Source organism: Tachyglossus aculeatus, chromosome 1 (assembly GCF_015852505.1).
Source record: "Tachyglossus aculeatus isolate mTacAcu1 chromosome 1, mTacAcu1.pri, whole genome shotgun sequence".
In the NCBI taxonomy this organism is placed as follows: domain Eukaryota; kingdom Metazoa; phylum Chordata; class Mammalia; order Monotremata; family Tachyglossidae; genus Tachyglossus; species Tachyglossus aculeatus.
In genome coordinates, this window is record NC_052066.1 from 71,744,250 (window position 1) to 71,762,844 (window position 18,595).

At 40.9% G+C, this 18,595-nt stretch overlaps 2 protein-coding genes across 9 annotated transcripts in view; one reads left to right on the forward strand and one right to left on the reverse strand.

Annotated features, from left to right (window-relative positions):
* GIGYF2 (GRB10 interacting GYF protein 2) overlaps window positions 1-18,595 on the forward strand; it is a 164,054-nt gene that overhangs the window by 76,853 nt on the left and 68,606 nt on the right. The gene's annotated exons all lie outside the window — the stretch shown is intronic.
* KCNJ13 (potassium inwardly rectifying channel subfamily J member 13) lies at window positions 1,089-12,056 on the reverse strand. Its single transcript, XM_038755289.1, has 3 exons — window positions 11,952-12,056; window positions 6,677-7,145; window positions 1,089-2,050 (listed from the first exon to the last, which is right to left on the reverse strand). The coding sequence occupies exons 2-3, from the start codon at window positions 7,140-7,142 to the stop codon at window positions 1,431-1,433; spliced, it is 1,086 nt and encodes a 361-aa protein (XP_038611217.1). The 5' UTR covers window positions 7,143-7,145; window positions 11,952-12,056; the 3' UTR covers window positions 1,089-1,430.

Here is an 18,595-nt window from a genome sequence, read left to right on the forward strand (position 1 = left end):
TATTTAAGCGCTTTACTTGTGACAAGCATTGTTGTAAGCACTGGGGCAGATACAAGATAATCAGATTGGACACAGACCATCCTATTTTGAGAAAAATTAAATATATTTTGATGTGACTAGAACCTTTTTGGGAAAGGAAGACAATTGCATTGTATGCAAGGTCTACTTTTTTATTTATTTAAGCGTGCAAATGTTACATTCAAACGAATGCACATAAACTTGGTGGATTCTGATTTTATAAGCAAATTAGATTCACTCTTATTTTGGGCGCTTAAGTTTTTTTTGTGCAGAGTATTGCACTAAGCATTCATTCTCATCTTGGAGCTCGTCAGATTTACATACGTTTTGTATTAAGTTTATTGTTATACACTTCTACCAAAAAATTTGAAAATGTAGGAATTGATGTAAGAAAGAAAGCATTACCTTTATCTTTAAAAAAAAATATTAGACTGCTCTTTGCAGTCTTAGGGAGAGAAGCAGCGTGGTTTAGCGGAAAGAGCACGGGCTTGGGAGTCAGAGGTCATGGGTTCTAATTCTGACTCTGCCACTTGTCAGCTGTGTGACTTTGGACAAGTCACTTCACTTCTCTGCGTCTCAGTTACCTCATCTGTAAAATGGGGATTAAGACTGGGAGCCCCAAGTGGGACAATCTAATTACCTTGTTTCTACCCCAGTGCTCAGAACAGTGCTTGGCACATAGTAAGCGCTTAACAAAGACCAGGATTATTATTATGATTATATTTGTGTCTTTTATGCCCAATTGTATTTGATATGCTGATTTAAAAATTCTAAACACCTGATATCTCATCACCTTACAGATATCGCTTTATAGATATCTTCAATTCTTAGGAAGAAAAAGCTTAAGGCCAAAGTTTGTCATAATTTTGTCTACTACAAAAACCAGGTTTCCTCTTCACTGCCCCTTTGTGATAATTTTAATAAAATCTTGACAAATTTGTAGAGCTGTGACACATAAGCAGAGCTTAGAGCCTTTATGTTAATGGGATTTATTTAGAGTTGGAATTACATCTTTATCATAAACTAGGGGTTTAAGTCAGTTTTGTTTGGGGTCTCCAGTTTCATAGTGTCCATTTTACCCCTTTTACAGTGCTGTACCATTTAATTAAACTTGATCAGCTGTGGGAGTCTTCAATTCTCTATTTCAGGGTCAATGCAGTTTTAATCATAGCTTAGTAAATTCAGCAGGTGGCACTTCTGCTTTCCTAGGATTTGTTCTGAAGTTTGGATTCAGTACCGTGCAGTTTAGCCACTCCTGTGGGCACGCATACGTCATGCACCTCGTTTTGTATGCATTGGATAGGTATAAAGGGATAGAGAAAAGGCCATCAGATAAATGATGAAGGGAAATAAGCTGTAAGTTTAGCTGGGTAGTTTTAATGTATTAAAATGAACGGAGCCAGGATCCAAGCCTATCCGACCAATCCAAGGTCAGAAATCTGGAAGTTATCAATGTGCTGTCCGTTGATACGGATTTCCAGGTCAGTCCTGTCCGGGCTCTTAGAGTCTGCTGCAGGGAGTTCAGGGAGAGTCTTATCAAAATTCTCCATCTTGATTTGATATTCACCTCTGGGGCCTCGGGTCAGCATCGATGCGAAACAGTGATGTAACATGATCTCAGATGGTAGATAGGATGTCCTCCTTTGGCACGTTTCTCCCGTTCCCTCTTGTGTAGCAGAGAGGAAAATGACTAGCTCGAAGTGGTGAGGCGTTTCCTGCCGGAGAAGAGTAGCCAGAGGACTGGATGACGTGATGGGGTGGTAATAGGTCAGCGGAAACATGAAAAACGGGCATTCTTCCGTGCTGATGTTGTCCAGGTGGAAGTCCACAGTCGTCTGGCAAAGTTTGCCGTTTTCACGTTCCTGATAGAGAACAGCGGAGACTCGAACGCTGGTTAGCGGGCTTGGGCGAGTGTTGGCCACTTGGAAAATGAGGTTCGGCTGGCCTTCGGTGTGAGCTACTACTGCAGAATAGGTAAAGCGGATTGAGAAAGCCCTGTTCTTTGGTCGGGCAATCTTTGCCACGAAGGCCCCTAAATAAGAGAAGGAGATAAGTTCAGTTAAAGAAGATAGAGCTGTTTCAGGGAACTTTTTAAAGTAGTAAAGTCAGTGATGACTTATCCTCTGACCAGGCACTCTCACCTACATGAAGGAGAGTAAAAAGAGGGCTGTGAAAATATTTGCATGACCCCTTCAGAAATTGACTTGAAACTACTACAACTCAGTTAACGTTTTGTTCATGCAGATTTTATCCTTTTTCTTTCCTACAATTTTGACATCTATTATAGTATTAACCAGAGGTAATTTTTTTTTAAAAATTAAGTGCTAATCAGGTCCCTCATGTCTTAATCTCCATTTTACAGATGAGGTAGCTGAGGTACAAAGAATTCATTCATTCATTCAATCCTGTTTGTTGCGTGCTTACTGTGTGCAGAGCATTGTACTAAGCACTTGGAAAGTGCAATTCAGCAACAGATAGAGACAATCCCTACCCAACAACGGGCTCACAGTCTAGAAGGGGGAGACAGACAACAAAGTAGGCAGGTGTCAATACCATCAAAACAGATAAACAGAATTATAAAATTAATAATAAAATAGAGTAATAAATATGTATAAATATACACAAGTGTTGTGGGGAGGGGGAGGGGGTAGAGCAGAGGAAGGGAGTAGAGGTGATAGGGAGGGGAGGAGGAGCAGAGGAAAAAGGGGGGGCTCAGTCTGGGAAGGCCTCCTGGAGGAGTTGAGCTCTCAGTAGGGCTTTGAAGAGGGGAAGAGAGCTGGTTTTGAGGATGTGAGGAGGGAGGGCATTCCAGGCCAGAGGTAGGATGAGAGTGAAGTATAGACTGAAGAGGAGAGAGACAGGAGGATGGGAGATCAGAGAGGAGGTGGATGCGGTAATCCAGTTGGGATAGGATGAAAGAGTGAACCAACAAGGTAGCTGTTTGGATGGAGAGGAAAGGGCGGATCTTGGTGATGTTGTGAAGGTGAGACCGGCAGGTTTTGGTAACGGATTGGATGTGTGAAGTGAATGAGAGAGCGGAGTCAAGGATGACACCAAGGTTGCAACTTGCCAAAGGTCACACAGCAGAGAAGTGGCAGAGCCAGAACAAGAACCCAGGCCCCCCTGACTTCCAACCGATGCTCTAGCCTGTGACTGTGAGCCCGCTGTTGGGTGGGGACCGTCTCTATATGTTGCCAACTTGTACTCCCGAGCGCTTAGTACAGTGCTCGGCACACAGTAAGCGCTCAATAAATATGATTGAATGAATGAATAGCCACTAGGCTATGCGCTGTACTAAGCGGTTGGGAGAGTACAGTACAACTGAGTGGATAGACAAGGAGCTTACATTCTAGAGAGGGAGGTATGTTTAGACATTTTTGTCTTACTGGTGCTCTGTTTCTATTTCTGCACTTATATGGTCAAGGAATTCTTAAGGTTTCGTGCAATTCTAGATGAATCAGTCCATGTTTCCCCACTCCTCAAGGACCACTAGTGGTTGCCTATCCACCTCTTCATTAACTAGTAACTCTTCTTTCACTTTAAAGCCTTTAACCACCTTGCCCACTCCCATCTTATGTCACTGATTTCCTACTACAACCCAGCACACTCACTTACCTCCCGTAATACCAACCTACTCACTGAGCCTCAGTCTCGCCTGTCTCGCCACCAATCTCCTGCCCATGTCCTGCCTCTGGTCTGAAATCCCCCTCGTCCCCCTCTCCATCCCCCCCGTCTTACCTCCTTCCCTTCCCCTCAGCACCTGTATATATGTATATATGTTTGTACATATTTATTACTCTATTTATTTATTTTACTTGTACATACCTATTCTATTTATTTTATTTTGTTAGTATGTTTGGTTTTGTTCTCTGTCTCCCCCTTTTAGACTGTGAGCCCACTGTTGGGTAGGGACTGTCTCTATATGTTGCCAATTTGTACTTCCCAAGCGCTTAGCAGTGCTCTGTACATAGTAAGCGCTCAATAAATACGATTGATGATGATGATGAAATTCCCTCCCTCCTTCATATCCATAAAACCACCACTCTTCCCAACCTCCAGAGGCCTTTTCCCCCATTTGCCCATCTCCCTCTTCCTTCTAACTTGCCTAGGAACTTGGCCCTCTATCCTCTAAGCACTTGATATTCACTTAGCCCAAATCCACAATTTATTTAATGTCTCCACCTCTAGACTGTATGCTCCTTGTGAGCAGGGAATATGGTTGCCAACTCTATTATATTGTACTTGCCCAAATACTCAGTACTGTGCACACCATAAGCACTCAATCAGTACAATTGATTGATGGATTGTCACCTGAGAATACTGATGCAACCACAAACAAAATATTGAACATATAATTAATGCTTCCAAAGACAGATTTTACGTTTGACGAGTTCTTACTCTTGTAGACACTTTCAACTCTAAACTTTATCGGATTAAGTCCCTACTATTTGTCCAGCATTGTGCTAAGCACAGGGGAAGATGCAAGATAATCATATTGAACAGTTCCTATCCCACACAAAGCTCACAGTTCGAGTTAGGATGAGTAGGAATTTGAGTAGGAAGTAAAGCTGAGGAAACTTTAAGACAGAGAGGTTAATGTTTTGCCCGAAGCACAGCAAGTCAGAAGCAGAACTGGGATTAGGATCCGGGTCTTCTGATTCCCGGTTTCATGCTCTTTAGATTAGGCTATGTTCATTTTTTTTAGCCTAGTGTAATTAAAAGAAAATTTGTGGCTATGAAAAAAATGTTCCAAAGCCACTGCTCTAGACTAAATGTTAGTGATATTAAGACTAGCAGTGTAATGATGCCAATACATATGAAAGTCTAAGGACCTTAATTATGTGACAGCCACAATATTTTATTTATAGAACTTCTGTACATATCCATACATTACTTATAATGTCCATCTCCCCCTCTAGACTTTAAGTTCGTTGTGAGCAAGGAACGAGTCTACCAACTCTGTTGTACTTTCCCAAGCGCTTAGTACAATGCTCTTCACACAGTAAGTGCCCATTAAATATCATTGGTTGATCAGTCATTCAGTTGTATTTATTGAGCACTTAACTGGGTGCAGAGCACTGTACTAAGCGCTTGGCAGAGTCCAGTAGAATAACAGACACATTCCCTGCCCACAACGTGCTTACAGCTTAGAGGGATGTAAATATATTAAACAAACTCAATATAATTTTAAAAAGGCTTTGCTTATGGTATTTGGATTTCTGGTTGCATTTCAACCCTTAAGCACTAGAATTTTGGTGAATGGTAGCCAAGGATTATTATGAACTTTTTGTGTTCTTAAAGTGTAAAAAATGTTGCATATAGGATCCAAGACTTCAATCTATTAGTTTACTCAGAGAACATTATACTTACCTAGGCTCATTCAGATAAATTTTATAGGATTTGATTCGGCAGACCTTGTTCAGGTGAAAAATTGAGTGAATTTACCAGCCTGGAGAACATTTTAGAACATTTCTATTTATATGTAGTACCTCATTTGGTTTTATGCACTTAAAGTATGGTTCAACTGAGAAAAGGGAAAGAGTAACCTTCTTGGTTAAGCAAATGCATCTTTTCCTCTACTTGAAAGTTATTCCTTCTCAGACATGAACAAAAATACTTCCCATTGTGTTTGAAATCAAACATAAGTTCCTGGTTCAATAGCAACAGTCCTCTAGACTGTGAGCCCGCTATTGGGTAGGGACCGTCTCTATATGTTACCAACTTGTACTTCGCAAGCGCCTAGTACAGTGGTCTGCACACAGTAAGCGCTCAATAAATACGAATGAATGAATGAACGAACAGCATTTATTAGAGCACTCGAGGTCCTTGGACTATACTGTGAAAGAGATGAGCTCTCTGCCCTTCAAGAGCTAATGGTTTAATGCTGTTCTCCTTAGATCTTTAATGCCTTCAAGGCAGATGGTTGGAAATTAATAATAATCTTGATATTTGTTAAGCACTTACTATGTGCCACGTACTGAACTAAGTGCTGGGGTAGATACAGATAAGCAGATCAGAGACAAACCCTGTCCCATATAGGGCTCACAGTCTGTGGGGGAGGGAGGACGGGTGTTTCATCCCCATTTTCAGATGAGGAAACTGAGGCACAGAGACATTAAGTTTATTTATTTATTTATTTTACTTGTACATATCTATTCTATTTATTTTATTTTGTTAGTATGTTTGGTTTTGTTCTCTGTCTCCCTCTTTTAGACTGTGAGCCCACTGTTGGGTAGGGACTGTATATGTTGCCAACTTGTACTTTCCAAGAGCTTAGTACAGTGCTCTGCACACAGTAAGCGCTCAATAAATACGATTGATGATTAAGTGACTTGCTCAAGGTTACTTATTGGAGAAGAGGCCGAGCTGGGATTAGAAACCACGGTCTTTCCAAATGGTAACTTTTATATGATAAAGTGACACATGAAGGCTCATCTGCAAAAATAAAGCTAGTTAAAACCCCTTACGGATGCTGCGGTATTATAAATGTTTTCAGAAGTTTATCTTTTAAGCGAACTCTTTTGTACTTCATAGACTTCATTCTCGGGAGGATCTGAGAAATCTGCAAACACTCTGAGATTAAATTTCTGCACACCGCTGTTTAGTCAGGAAGTCCGTATCTCGTTCTTGACACTGTTTCCACCTGAGTAGAAATTACCTGTGATAAAGGCCTCAAGCATGAGTCCCAGGAGCATCTGTATGGCAAGCAGGGCAATGGCACCGGGGCAGTCGCCGCTTGGGAACATGGTACCGTAGCCAATTGTGAGTTGTGTCTCCAGAGAGAAGGAAAACGCAGCTGTGAAACTGGTGATGTACTTGACACAGATAGTGTGGTTTTCAGGTGGGGCATCGTGGTCTAACTCCAGATCACCATTCATCTCTGCTAGTACATACCAGAGCACTGCAAAGAGAAGCCAGTGGATGACAAAAGAAGCTGAAAAGACCAGCATCATCCACCTCCAACGCGTGTCCATTAAGATTCCCCAGGCATCACGGAGATAAGCTACGCCTCCTCTTTGTGCGCCATCCATTTGGAGGGTACTGTGGCCATCTTTGGTGACCATCCTCTGGTATCTCTGAGTCAGGAGAGGGGCAGTGGTTTTGCTCTTACTGCCGTCCATCATCCTCTGTAATGAAAAGAGTGAATCAGTCTTTCGTGTTTTTCATTTAAGTATTCGAAACCTCGGAAGGGACCAAGTTTTGCAAAAAAAAATATGAACGACCACGTGTGCACCAGGAAGGAATAACTTGAGTGAGATTAGCTATTGCTCTCCATGACAGTGAGTGCTGTCAAACTAGATTTCACATTGTTTTCCTGTTTCCCAACTCATATACACATAATTGATCATTTTTTTGAGCACGTTATGTGTGTAGAATACTACTAAGCGCTTGGGAGAGAACAAAGAAGCAGACATATTCTCTGCCCACAACGAGCTTAAAGTCTAGAGGGGTAGCAACCCATGGTTAAAATGTGCAGCCAAACATATAGGCTGCTAAAGTTCTTTAGCCCTTCACGTGCTTTTTAAACTTATATTTTCTGTTCACCGTTAACTGCTTAAGCAGTATTTGAGTGTTTTGTACTTGTAGTGCACTGCACGAGGTAGTTGAAACAGGGGAAGCGGTCCCTTCCCTCATGGAGCTGTCATTGGAATGGTTCTAATGATTGGATCTCTCCCCTATAAAGCAATGATCTAAAGAGTTTATATTAGACAATTGTTATAAGCTTGAGTGGAAGATGAATTTTTTTGTGGGGATTGGTGGGGTAGTAGCTTTCCATATTAAACGGCCTCAGACATTTTTAGCTAAAGATGCATTTACAGTATTTCACATTACAACCCCTTGGTGGAACGCTTGCTTTAGTGAATATTTCAGGCTGTTGCTGATGGAAGACTTTACTAAGAAAAAAGAGAAAACTTTTAGCTTCTCTTCCCGTCTTCTAAGGAGATTAGTAGAATAAGTTGTCTACATGAGTGAGGGAGAAGGGACCTGTTTATATCGGAGAAGCCAGGGGAAGTAAAGCCCCATAGAAATACTGGATTGTCATTCCTTATTATTGTTTCTTAGAAAAAAGGAATAGAGCATGCAGTGAAATGTAGAGAAGCTTGGTAGCCTAATGGAAAGAGCATGGGCTGGGATTCTGATCCCAGCTCTGCCAGTTTCCTGCTGTGTGGCCTTGTGCAAGTCACTTAACTTCTCTGTGTCTGTTTCCTCATCTGAAAAATGGGGATTAAATACCTGTCCTTGAGTCCCATGTGGGACAGGGAACATGTGCAACCTGATTAACTTATCTCTACCCCAGTGGAAAGAGCACAGGCTTTGGAGTCTGAGGTCATGGGTTCAAATCCCAACTCCGCCAATTGTCAGCTGTGTGACTTTGGGCACTTAACTTCTGTGCCTCATCTGCAAAATGGGAATTAAGACTGTGAGCCCCATGTGGGACAACCTGATCACCTTGTAACCTCCCCAGAGCTTAGAACAGTGCTTTGCACACAGTAAGCACTTAATACATACCATTATTATTATTAACAAATATCATAATTGTTACCATTTCAAGAGTTAAATACACTGCACGTTTGAATCATAAATATGGAAAATACTGAAAGTGGCTTAAGGTAAAAATGATAGTATTTGATTTTTAAAACCACCAATTGTAATTATAGGTAAAAATTTGAAAAAGTACATTTTCCAGGCCATTACATGTACTTATTTTTCTGTGTGGTAGGCAGTTGCCAGTGTGCCCTGCTGGCTCTCCAGGACCACCTTTTCTATTTCATGTTGTTATTATTCCTACCTCAATTGTAAAACTGCCCCGAGTTGATGAGTTCATATCCAGTCCCTAGAAGTAATGATCAATGGTGCAGTCCACACCCATCCACAAATATGCTCTCTCTCCCCCCGTCCCCCACCCCCCAACTAATTCTTTTGAGTTTGTGTTCTTCTTTTCTATTTTCCTTACAATTGAATCTGGCAAAAACAGGTAGTTTTTATTTCTTTACGTTCACATGGTTTACTTAGTTTAGTTACAGAGTCATTCCTAAACTTATTCTAGTGGCACCTAGTACTGCATATATTAAAGTATTGTTGGAAATATATTCAGAACGATATGATTTAAAGCATGTACTTAGGGCAGCAGTCTGTTTTTTATGATTATCGTTTAAAGCTCTGAAATTATACCCAGCACCATTAATGTTCCCTTAGCAGAAGTAAATCTTTGAGTCACAAGATGCCACTTAATAAAGAAGAATCTCTCCAAGTGGGGACTAATATAGCTCATTGTCACTGCCTAATTAGCATCTTTGGGTATGTGAATTACATCTTTTCTGCTTTTCTGGATCTCTTAGTTAATATTGTCTTTGCTCCCTCTTTTGCCATTCTTCTCTGGACTGTCTCATCTTAACATCCTCTTGGTGTTGTTAGTTCATACTTATTTTGTTAATGATGTGCATGTAGCTTTACTTCTATTTATTCTGATGACTTGAAACCTGTCCACGTGTTTTGTTTTGTTGTCTGTCTCCCCCTTCTAGACTGTGAGCCGGTTATTGGGCAGGGACCGTCGCTGTATGTTGCCAAATTGTACTTCCCAAGCGCTTAGTACAGTGCTCTGCACACAGTAAGCGCTCAATAAATACGATTGAATGTATAAACTGTGTGTACCATAGAAAATCAGTCTGCAAGCTCATGTTTCTCCAGTGGTAAGAAAGCATATAGTACCATTGTGCAGATTTATATTTAGATTTCCACTTTTGGAAAAACTAGTAGGTAAATTGATGGAATAGAAAGTTGGGTGTATTTGAATATATAAAATAAATGGACCATCTGTAATCACATATTCATTAGCAGTTCCTCTGTAAGCCTTCCAGACCAGCAACGACTGTGTTCTAAACCAGTGAATTCTGTGGACATTTTCCCCATTAGCAACTTGGGACTTCAAATCGGTTTCATGTAAATGTGTAGCCTATTATGAAGCATATTTGTAGAGCCAAAGTGCTTATGATAGTTCAGGCTTTGAGAGAAATGGTGACGTGACACCTGTCCACAGGTTTTGTTTTTTTGTCTGTCTCCCCCTTCTAAACTGTGAGCCTGTTGTTGGGTAGGGACCATCTCCATATGTTGCCAACTTGTACTTCCCAAGCGCTTAGTCCAGTGCTCGGCACACAGTAAGCGCTCAATAAATACGATTGAATGAAGTGAATGAATGAATACTCTTCTGAGAGCAGAGCTTTCAAAGGAATTTCAGGTATTACCACCGTGGACAGGGAGAGACCCCCTACCAGCCTCACAGATTTTCAAAGTCATTCATTCATTCAATTGTATTTATTGAGTGCTTACTCTGTGCAGAGCACTGTACTAAGCGCTTGGGAAGTACTCTAGGTAAGGGTTTTTTTAACCCAACTGATACATCTCCTTTTTGGGGAGAAGGGGTAGAGGGAAGATGAGGAAAACTTTGTGCTTTTTCTGTTCGTCATAATGGGATACACTGCCAGACTTCAGCACCTTGTGTCCTCTACTCTGCCCTAGTCTAAAATAATGTAATCCCAAGCCATCCAAGGTAGAAGCATTACCTATAAATCTCATCCAAGTACAATATCTATCATTTGTTCAAGGCTCTCTTAGCCCGTAACAATCTTGATTTGACCATTCAAAGTAGCAGTGGAACTGGAAAAATACAGACAACCTTCTCCTTTCTCATTCCCCTTAGAATATGAGCTCTTTATGGGCAGGGAACGTATCTGTCAGTTCTTTTGTTCTCTCTCAAATGTCTCAAATGAATAGATGACTCATTCCTCTATAAGCTCTCCAGACCAACAACTACTGGTCTCCCTTGTCTCCAAATGTATCCCTTTCCTAATATAGTGATCGGCACCCAGTGAGCACTCAATAAACACCACTGATTGATTGAAAAAAATAGGTCCAGAAATCAGAAAGAACTATTCAGAGCTACTCAGCTTTTAGAGGTAAGCGTCAACCACCTGGTAAGAAAGGGCTGGTTCATCTGGAGTTTTATTTTCAACAACAGCAGCAGGTCTCCAGTTTGTTCACTCTCAAGTCGTGGCTTATTGGAAAGAGCCCGGGCTTTGGAATCAGAGGTCATGGGTTCAAATCCCGGCTCCGCCAATTGCTAGCTGTGTGACTTTGGGCAAGTCACTTAACTTCTCTGGGCCTCAGTTACCTCATCTGTAAAATGGGGATTAAGACGGAGCCCCAAGTGGGACAACCTGATCACCTTGTATGCTCCCCAGTGCTTAGGACAGTGCTTTGCACATAGTAAGCGCTTAACAAATGCCATCATTATTATTATTATTGTCACCTGTTTACTTGGGGTAATAGGTGGACCAGTCCTCTTATTATTGGCAAAAAATATACCTTATTCTTTGCTACTTCTTGAGGTTTTTAGTTTTTGGAGATTCCTCTAAATGGATCTCCAGGTCAAGACACTGACACAAATGCCATCATTATTATTATTATTGTCACCTGTTTACCTGGAGTTATAGGTGGACCAGTCCTCTTCTTATTGACAAAAAATATACCTTATTCTTCGCTACTTCTTGAGGTTTTTAGTTTTTGGAGATTCCTCTAAGTGGATCTCCAGGTCAAGACACTGATACAAATGCCATCAGTATTATTATTATTAAGTCACCTGTTTACTTGGGGTTATAGGTGGACCAGTCCTCTTGTTATTGACAAAAAATATACCTTATTCTTCGCTACCTCTTGAGGTTTTTAGTTTTTGGAGATTCCTCTAAATGGATCTCCAGGTCAAGACACTGACACATAGTCGTGTTACCGAAAATAAACACTAGTAATGAAAAACCCACTTTCAAAATTTCAGAAGATTAAAAAAAAACCCACAACCTTTTCAAGTCTATTGTCAATTAAAAAAAATAGCTTTTCTACTGGCAACTACCAACAAAGGAAACGTATCATGTACTTACCAGTGTTTTTGATGCTTTAGTCTATATGCAAAGTAGTTCTTTGGGTGGGGGAGGGGACTGTATATCTCTAAATAAGAAATCCTGTCTATAAAGTCTAGTTTGTAGGGCTCTCTTGAACTGGATTTGCAATTCACATGCCTCTGTTTATAATGCGGTGGGGGCTGGTTTCCTCCGAGGTGGATTTGATTGGTCAGTTAATCTGCAGGGGGCCAGTTAGCGCTGATCATGTGGAAAAGAATCCCTGTTTGTTAGGAGGTCTTTCTTTACCCAACACAAACCTTAGCAGCCCTGGAGAAATCTTCCAGAACTGACTAGGAGAAGGGATGCATTTTTCCCCCCCTCTAATCGGGATTGCTCTTTAGTAGATTTGCCTAATCTTACTCCGGGGTTTTGTTTGCAAGTTCAGAGGGATGAAATTCCACGCAAACTTTTTCCATTCAGCTTTTCTTAATCCAGAAAGTGTGAAGTGTTTCCTCAGATGTCTCCCTTTCCTACCAAGCGAGGCTAGTTTTATCTTTGGTAAAAGCTGGAACCAGGAACACAAACTTCCCTTCCTCTTTTCTGATCCCATCTTATTAGGTAGTGGTCTGGTTTTGTTCCAGCAAGAGGGTTTTACTACTACTACTACTAATAATAATGATGGCATTTATTAAGCGCTTACTATGTGCAAAGCACTGTTCTAAGCGCTGGGGAGGTTACAAGGTGATCAGGTGAGAAGCAGCGTGGCTCAGTGGAAAGAGCCCGGGCTTTGGAGTCAGAGGTCATGAATTCAACTCCCGGCTCTGCCAATTGTCAGCTGTGTGACTTTGGGCAAGTCACTTCACTTCTCTGGGCCTCAGTTCCCTCATCTGTAAAATGGGGATGAAGACTGTGAGCCCCTCGGGGGACAACCTGATCACCTTGTAACCTCCTCAGCGTTTAGAACAGTGCTTTGCACATAGTAAGTGCTTAATAAATGCCATCATCATCATCAGGTTGTCCCACATGGGGCTCACAGTCTTAATCCCCATTTTGCAGATGAGGTAACTGAGGCACAGAGAAGTTAAGTGACTTGCCCAAAGTCACACAGCTGACAATTGGCAGAGCTGGGATTTGAACCCACAACCTCTGGCTCCAAAGCCCGTGCTCTTTCCACTGAGCCACGCTGCTTCTCTAGGTGTGGAGCTGTTTATAATAATAATAATAATAATGATGGTGTCTTCTAGACTGTGAGCCCACTGTTGGGTAGGGACCGTCTCTAGATGTTGCCAGCTTGTACTTCCCAAGCGCTTAGTACAGTGCTGTGCACACAGTAAGCGCTCAATAAATATGATTGAATGAATGAATGAATGAATTTGTTAAGCGCTTACTGTGTGCCAAGCACTGTTCTAAGTGCTGGGGGGATACAAGGTAATCAGGGTGTCCCACATGGGGCTCACAGTCTTAATCCCCATTTTCCAGATGAGGGAACTGAGGCACAGAGAAGTTAAGTGACTTCACACAGGTCACACAGCTGACAAGTGGCGGGGCTGGGATTAGAACCCATGGCCTCTGACTCCCAGCCCGGGCTCTTTCCTCTGAGCCACGCTGCTTCTCCGTTTATAAGGATAACGAACAGTTTTATGGCCCAGTACCATGCCTGTTCCATCTTTCCTGCTGCCTTTTTCAGAAATTAAAGCGTGCTTAAGATTTTATTTATCCTTTTATTGAATAGTGTTTAAGGCATAGCTCTTGATGGAAAGTTGGGTGAAGCTAGGTGAACCAGCTGTTTGGGACACAATTTCAGATTTCCATCCCAGTACCAGCTTAGTGTCTTGCTGGAAAATTTCTACGATCTGGCTTGTAGCAACACTGAAATGAGGTACGGGGATAGCTTTGCAGGGCCCTGCATGCTCCGTATTTTTTTTTCCTCTCCATTAGCTGCTAGAACTCCGATCAGCGTCACATGTAAGAGGATCTGAGAAACAAAGACTGTGATTGTTTCCAGTAAAACGACTGAAGGCCTGCTGGGAAATTTATTAATGTAAACCAATATAATGCTACTTAGGCATGAAAATTCCACACTTATCCCCATTTGACCAGTCCTTTTTTTTATAAACAAAAACATTAATTCTTTTTTTTGTTTCATTCGTTAAGAACATTTCATTGCAAGTTCAGACATAACACCTGTAACTGCAGTAGACGAGTGTGACCTTCAGAAAACTGAGGAAGGTAAACCTGAAAGGAAAGGAACTTTCTATCTGCAGATTTGTAAAATGATTTAGATCAGGGCTGATCCTTTCCTTCATGTTTTTACAGCCGGTAGGTGTATTTCCAGGCAGTCTTTTACAGTTAGGTGACCTGTTTTTAATCAATCAATCAATCAATTGTATTTATTGAGCGCTTACTGTGTGCAGAGCACTGTACTGAGCGCTTGGGAAGTACAAGTTGACAACATATAGAGACAGTCCCTACCCAACAGTGGGCTCACAGTCTAGAAGGGGGAGACAGAGAACAAAACCAAACATAATAACAAAATAAAATAGAGTAGATATGTACAAGTAAAATAAATAGAGTAATAAATATGTACAAACATATATCTGTATATATATAGAGAGAGAGATATATCTATCTATCTCTCTCTCTGTGTGTGTATATATATATATATATATATATATATATATATATATATATATACAGGTGCTGTGGGGAAGGGAAGGAGGTAAGATGGGGGGAAACCAATGTATAGTGTGTGAGAGAGAAGCTGCCGGCAGGCAAATCGGAAATGTTATATTTTAATTCTGCCCCAGAGGTGACAAAGTAATGTCACCCATCCTGGAGTGATAAATGCTTTTCCTACAGGGAATACAGACATTTCCCTAGGGGGTATTTCATCTTCATTTTTTCTAGGAAAATTAGGAAATTGTAAATGATCTTTAAGTTTAGTCAGAGTGTAAGTTCCTTGTAGCAGGGAACATGTCACTTCTTTGGTACTTACTAAGTACTTAGCATAGCGTTTTATCCAGTGGGGGATCAGTAAATGCTTTTAGTACTATTATTTGGTGGGAAGAGAGCTTAGTACAGTGCTTTGCACCCAGTAAGCGCTCAATAAACACCACTGGATTGGAGAAGAAGCTTGCCAAATTAAGTGCTGCTTTTGGAATCTAGATTATAGTAATCACTTTAGTAGTATGTTTGGTTTTGTTCTCTGTCTCCCCCTTTTAGACTGTGAGCCCACTGTTGGGCAGGGACTGTCTCTATATGTTGCCAATTTGTACTTCCCAAGCGCTTAGTACAGTGCTCTGCACACAGTAAGCGCTCAATAAATACGATTGATGATGATGTTGAGGGTTTATAATATTCTAGATAGCCTATGGGAGGTGTACTAACCGTGCAATTGACAGTTTAGCCTTAAAGTTGATCTCTTGGGTCTGTAGAAATGGCTTGTGGGTACCCTGGGTATCTGTATTTTCAAAACAGGGGATACCCCCTTGTGAGGACTCTTTTTATTATTAATATGATTATTAATAATAAATCAATAATAATAATAATAATAATGATATTTGTTAAGCGCTTACTATGTGCCAAGCACTGTTCTAAGCACTGGGGTAGATACAAGGTAATCAGGTTGTCCCACATAGTGCTCTCAGACTTAATCCCCATTTTCCAGATGAGGGAACTGAGGCTCAGAGAAGTGAAGTGACTTGCCCAAAGTCACACAGCTGAAAAGTGGCGGAGCCGGGATTAGAACCCTTGACCTCTGACTCCCAAGCCTGGGTTCTTTCCACTGAGCCACGCTACTGCTTCTGTTTCTTTTTGAGAATCCGAAGGCCGCCTGCAGTGCTAGTTACCTCAGTGGTTTCATCAACTATCGGTCGAGTGAGCCATGGAAGTGATAGCCTTTAGTTCAAGAATTAATCTTGGTGAGATGGCACCTGTGAAAGCAAGTGTCTTTGAGAGAGAGTCACCTGGACAGTTCATCCAGGGACTGACTCTATATGTTGCCAACTTGGACTTCCCAAGCGCTTAGTACAGTGCTCTGCACACAGTAAGTGCTCAATAAATACAATTGAATGGATGAATGAATGAATGAGAATGCAGGCAGACAGATTTTCGAGTCCCTTGGTGTTTGGGGGTGAGCGTTATTCAGACACCAGTGGTTGAGTTGAAAGGCATGCCCTATCTAGCGATAGAGTGTGTTTTTGACTTGTTTGGGCTTTTTGATGGTTTGCTAAGACCCATCAATCAGTCGTATTCCAAGCAATCATATTTATTGAGTACTTACTGTGTGTAGAACCTTGTTCAAAGTGCTTGGGAAAGTAAAGTAAAACACATTTAAGAATATTTAAGATAGTAGACACCTTCCCTGCCCACAAGGAGTCTACTCTTGCCCAGTCCCCCTTGGACTCTTACTTGCTCTTTCATTCATCCTCCCTCCTATCCCTGTAGCACATATGTATATACCCCCTCTCCATCCCCCTCATCTTACCTCCTTCCTTCCCCACAGCACCTGTATATATGTATATATGTTTGTACATATTTATTACTCTATTTTACTTGTACATATCTATTCTATTCTATTTTATTTTGTTAGTATGGTTTTGTTCTCTGTCTCCCCCTTTTAGACTGTGAGCCCACTGTTGGGTAAGGACTGTCTCTATATGTTGCCAACTTGTACTTCCCAAGCGCTTAGTACAGTGCCCTGCACACAGCGCTCAATAAATATGACTGATTGATTGATCTGTAATTTATTGATTTAATCTGTTTATATTACTGTCTGTCTCCCCCTCTAGACTGTAAGCTTGTTATGGGCAGAAATGTGTCTGTACTCTCCCAGGTGCTTAGTTCAGTGTTTTGAACTCTTTATCTATCTATCTATCTATCTATCTATCTATCTATCATCATCAATCGTATTTATTGAGCGCTTACTATGTGCAGAGCACTGTACTAAGCGCTTGGGAAGTACAAATTGGCAACATATACAGACAGTCCCTACCCAACAGTGGGCTCACAGTCTAAAAGGGGGAGACAGAGAACAAAACCAAACATACTAACAAAATAAAATAATAGAATAAAATAAAAGATAGATTTTTATCTATCTTTCTGTCTGTCATCTATCTCAATCTTTATGTATTTATTTATGTATTTATTTATTTATTTATTTTACTTGTGCATATCTATTCTATTTATTTGATTTTGTTAATATATTTTATTTTGTTCTCTGTCTCCCCCTTCTAGACTGTGAGCCCACTGTTAGGGATCATCATCATCATCATCATCATCATCATCATCAATTGTATTTATTGAGTGCTTACTATGTGCAGAGCACTGTACTAAGCGCTTGGGAAGTACAAATTGGCAACATATAGAGACAGTCCCTACCCAGCAGTGGGCTCACAGTCTAAAAGGGGGAGACAGAGAACAAAACCAAACATACTAACAAAATAAAGTAAATAGAATAGATATGTACAAGTAAAATAAATAAATAAATAGAGTAATAAATATGTACAAACATCTATACATATATACAGGTGCTGTGGGGAAGGGAAGGAGGTAAGATGGGGGGGATGGAGAGGGGGATGAGGGGGAGAGGAAGGAAGGGGCTCAGTCTGGGAAGGCCTCCCAGAGGGATCGTCTCTATATGTTGCCAACTTGTACTTCCCAAGTGCTTAGTACAGTGCTCTCCACACACTAAGCGCTCAATAAATATGATTGATTGATTGAACAATGTAAGTGCTCAATAAATAAGATAGAATGAATAAAAACAATGGCATGAATGAATGACTCACCACCTCACAATGCGTGATGGTTGACAGTCACAGAGGTATTTATTGAATGCTTACTTGGAGCAGAGTCAGCGCTTAGAACAGTGCTTTGCACATAGTAAGCGCTTAACAAATGCCATCATTATTATTATTATTATTATTAGAGTCCTGTACTCAGCATTTGGGAGAGTACAATACATGATACCTGTCCTCAAGGAGTTTTACAGCTCAATGAGGTATAGTTGATAAGGAGAACAAAGTGCAGCCAATAGTCCCAGACCCAGAACAGGATATCTCTGAAGTCTCAACATTAGGAGAAACCACTTTGCCGTAACCCATTTGGTGAGACATTTCTTTCTCTGCTGTTCACATTGGTTTTGTAACAGTTGGGAGGATCTTTTCCTGATTTTTGTTTTTCCCCTTAGTTTTTGCAGTAAGCTCCACAAGGAACAACAGTGACATCAGTGTGATGAGTGGCAAGCTTCTGCCCTGGAACTTCTCTCCTTTATCTTGCCTACCACAGTAGTTTGAAATGGAAACTTCTCTTCATCGTCAATATTTAGCGCAGGCTTACCTTATGCAGAGCACTGTATCGGGTGCTCAGAATCATATAATTGAATTACGTGGTCCCTGCCCATAAGAAGAGTACAAATTTTACTTACAGGTTAAAAATCTTGGGAGACTGATATATATATAGAAGGTCAATCAATCAATCATATTTATTGAGCGCTTACTGTGTGCAGAGCACTGTACGAAGTGATTGGGAAGTGCAAGTTGGCAACATATAGAGACAGTCCCTACCCAACAGTGGGCTCACAGTCTGAAAGGGGGAGACAGAAAACAAAACCAAACATACTAACAAAATAAAATAAATAGAATAGGCATGCACAAGTAAAATAAATAAATAAATAAATAAATAGA

What these genes read in the sequence shown, in the direction of transcription:
- KCNJ13 (XM_038755289.1), bottom strand. Translation starts at nt 7,142, where the DNA reads ATGATGGACGGCAGTAAGAGCAAAACCACTGCCCCTCTCCTGACTCAG. An exon ending in GCTTGAGGCCTTTATCACAG is followed by an intron (nt 2,051 to 6,676) that starts GTAATTTCTACT and finishes TCTCTTATTTAG; the next exon opens with GGGCCTTCGTGGCAAAGATT.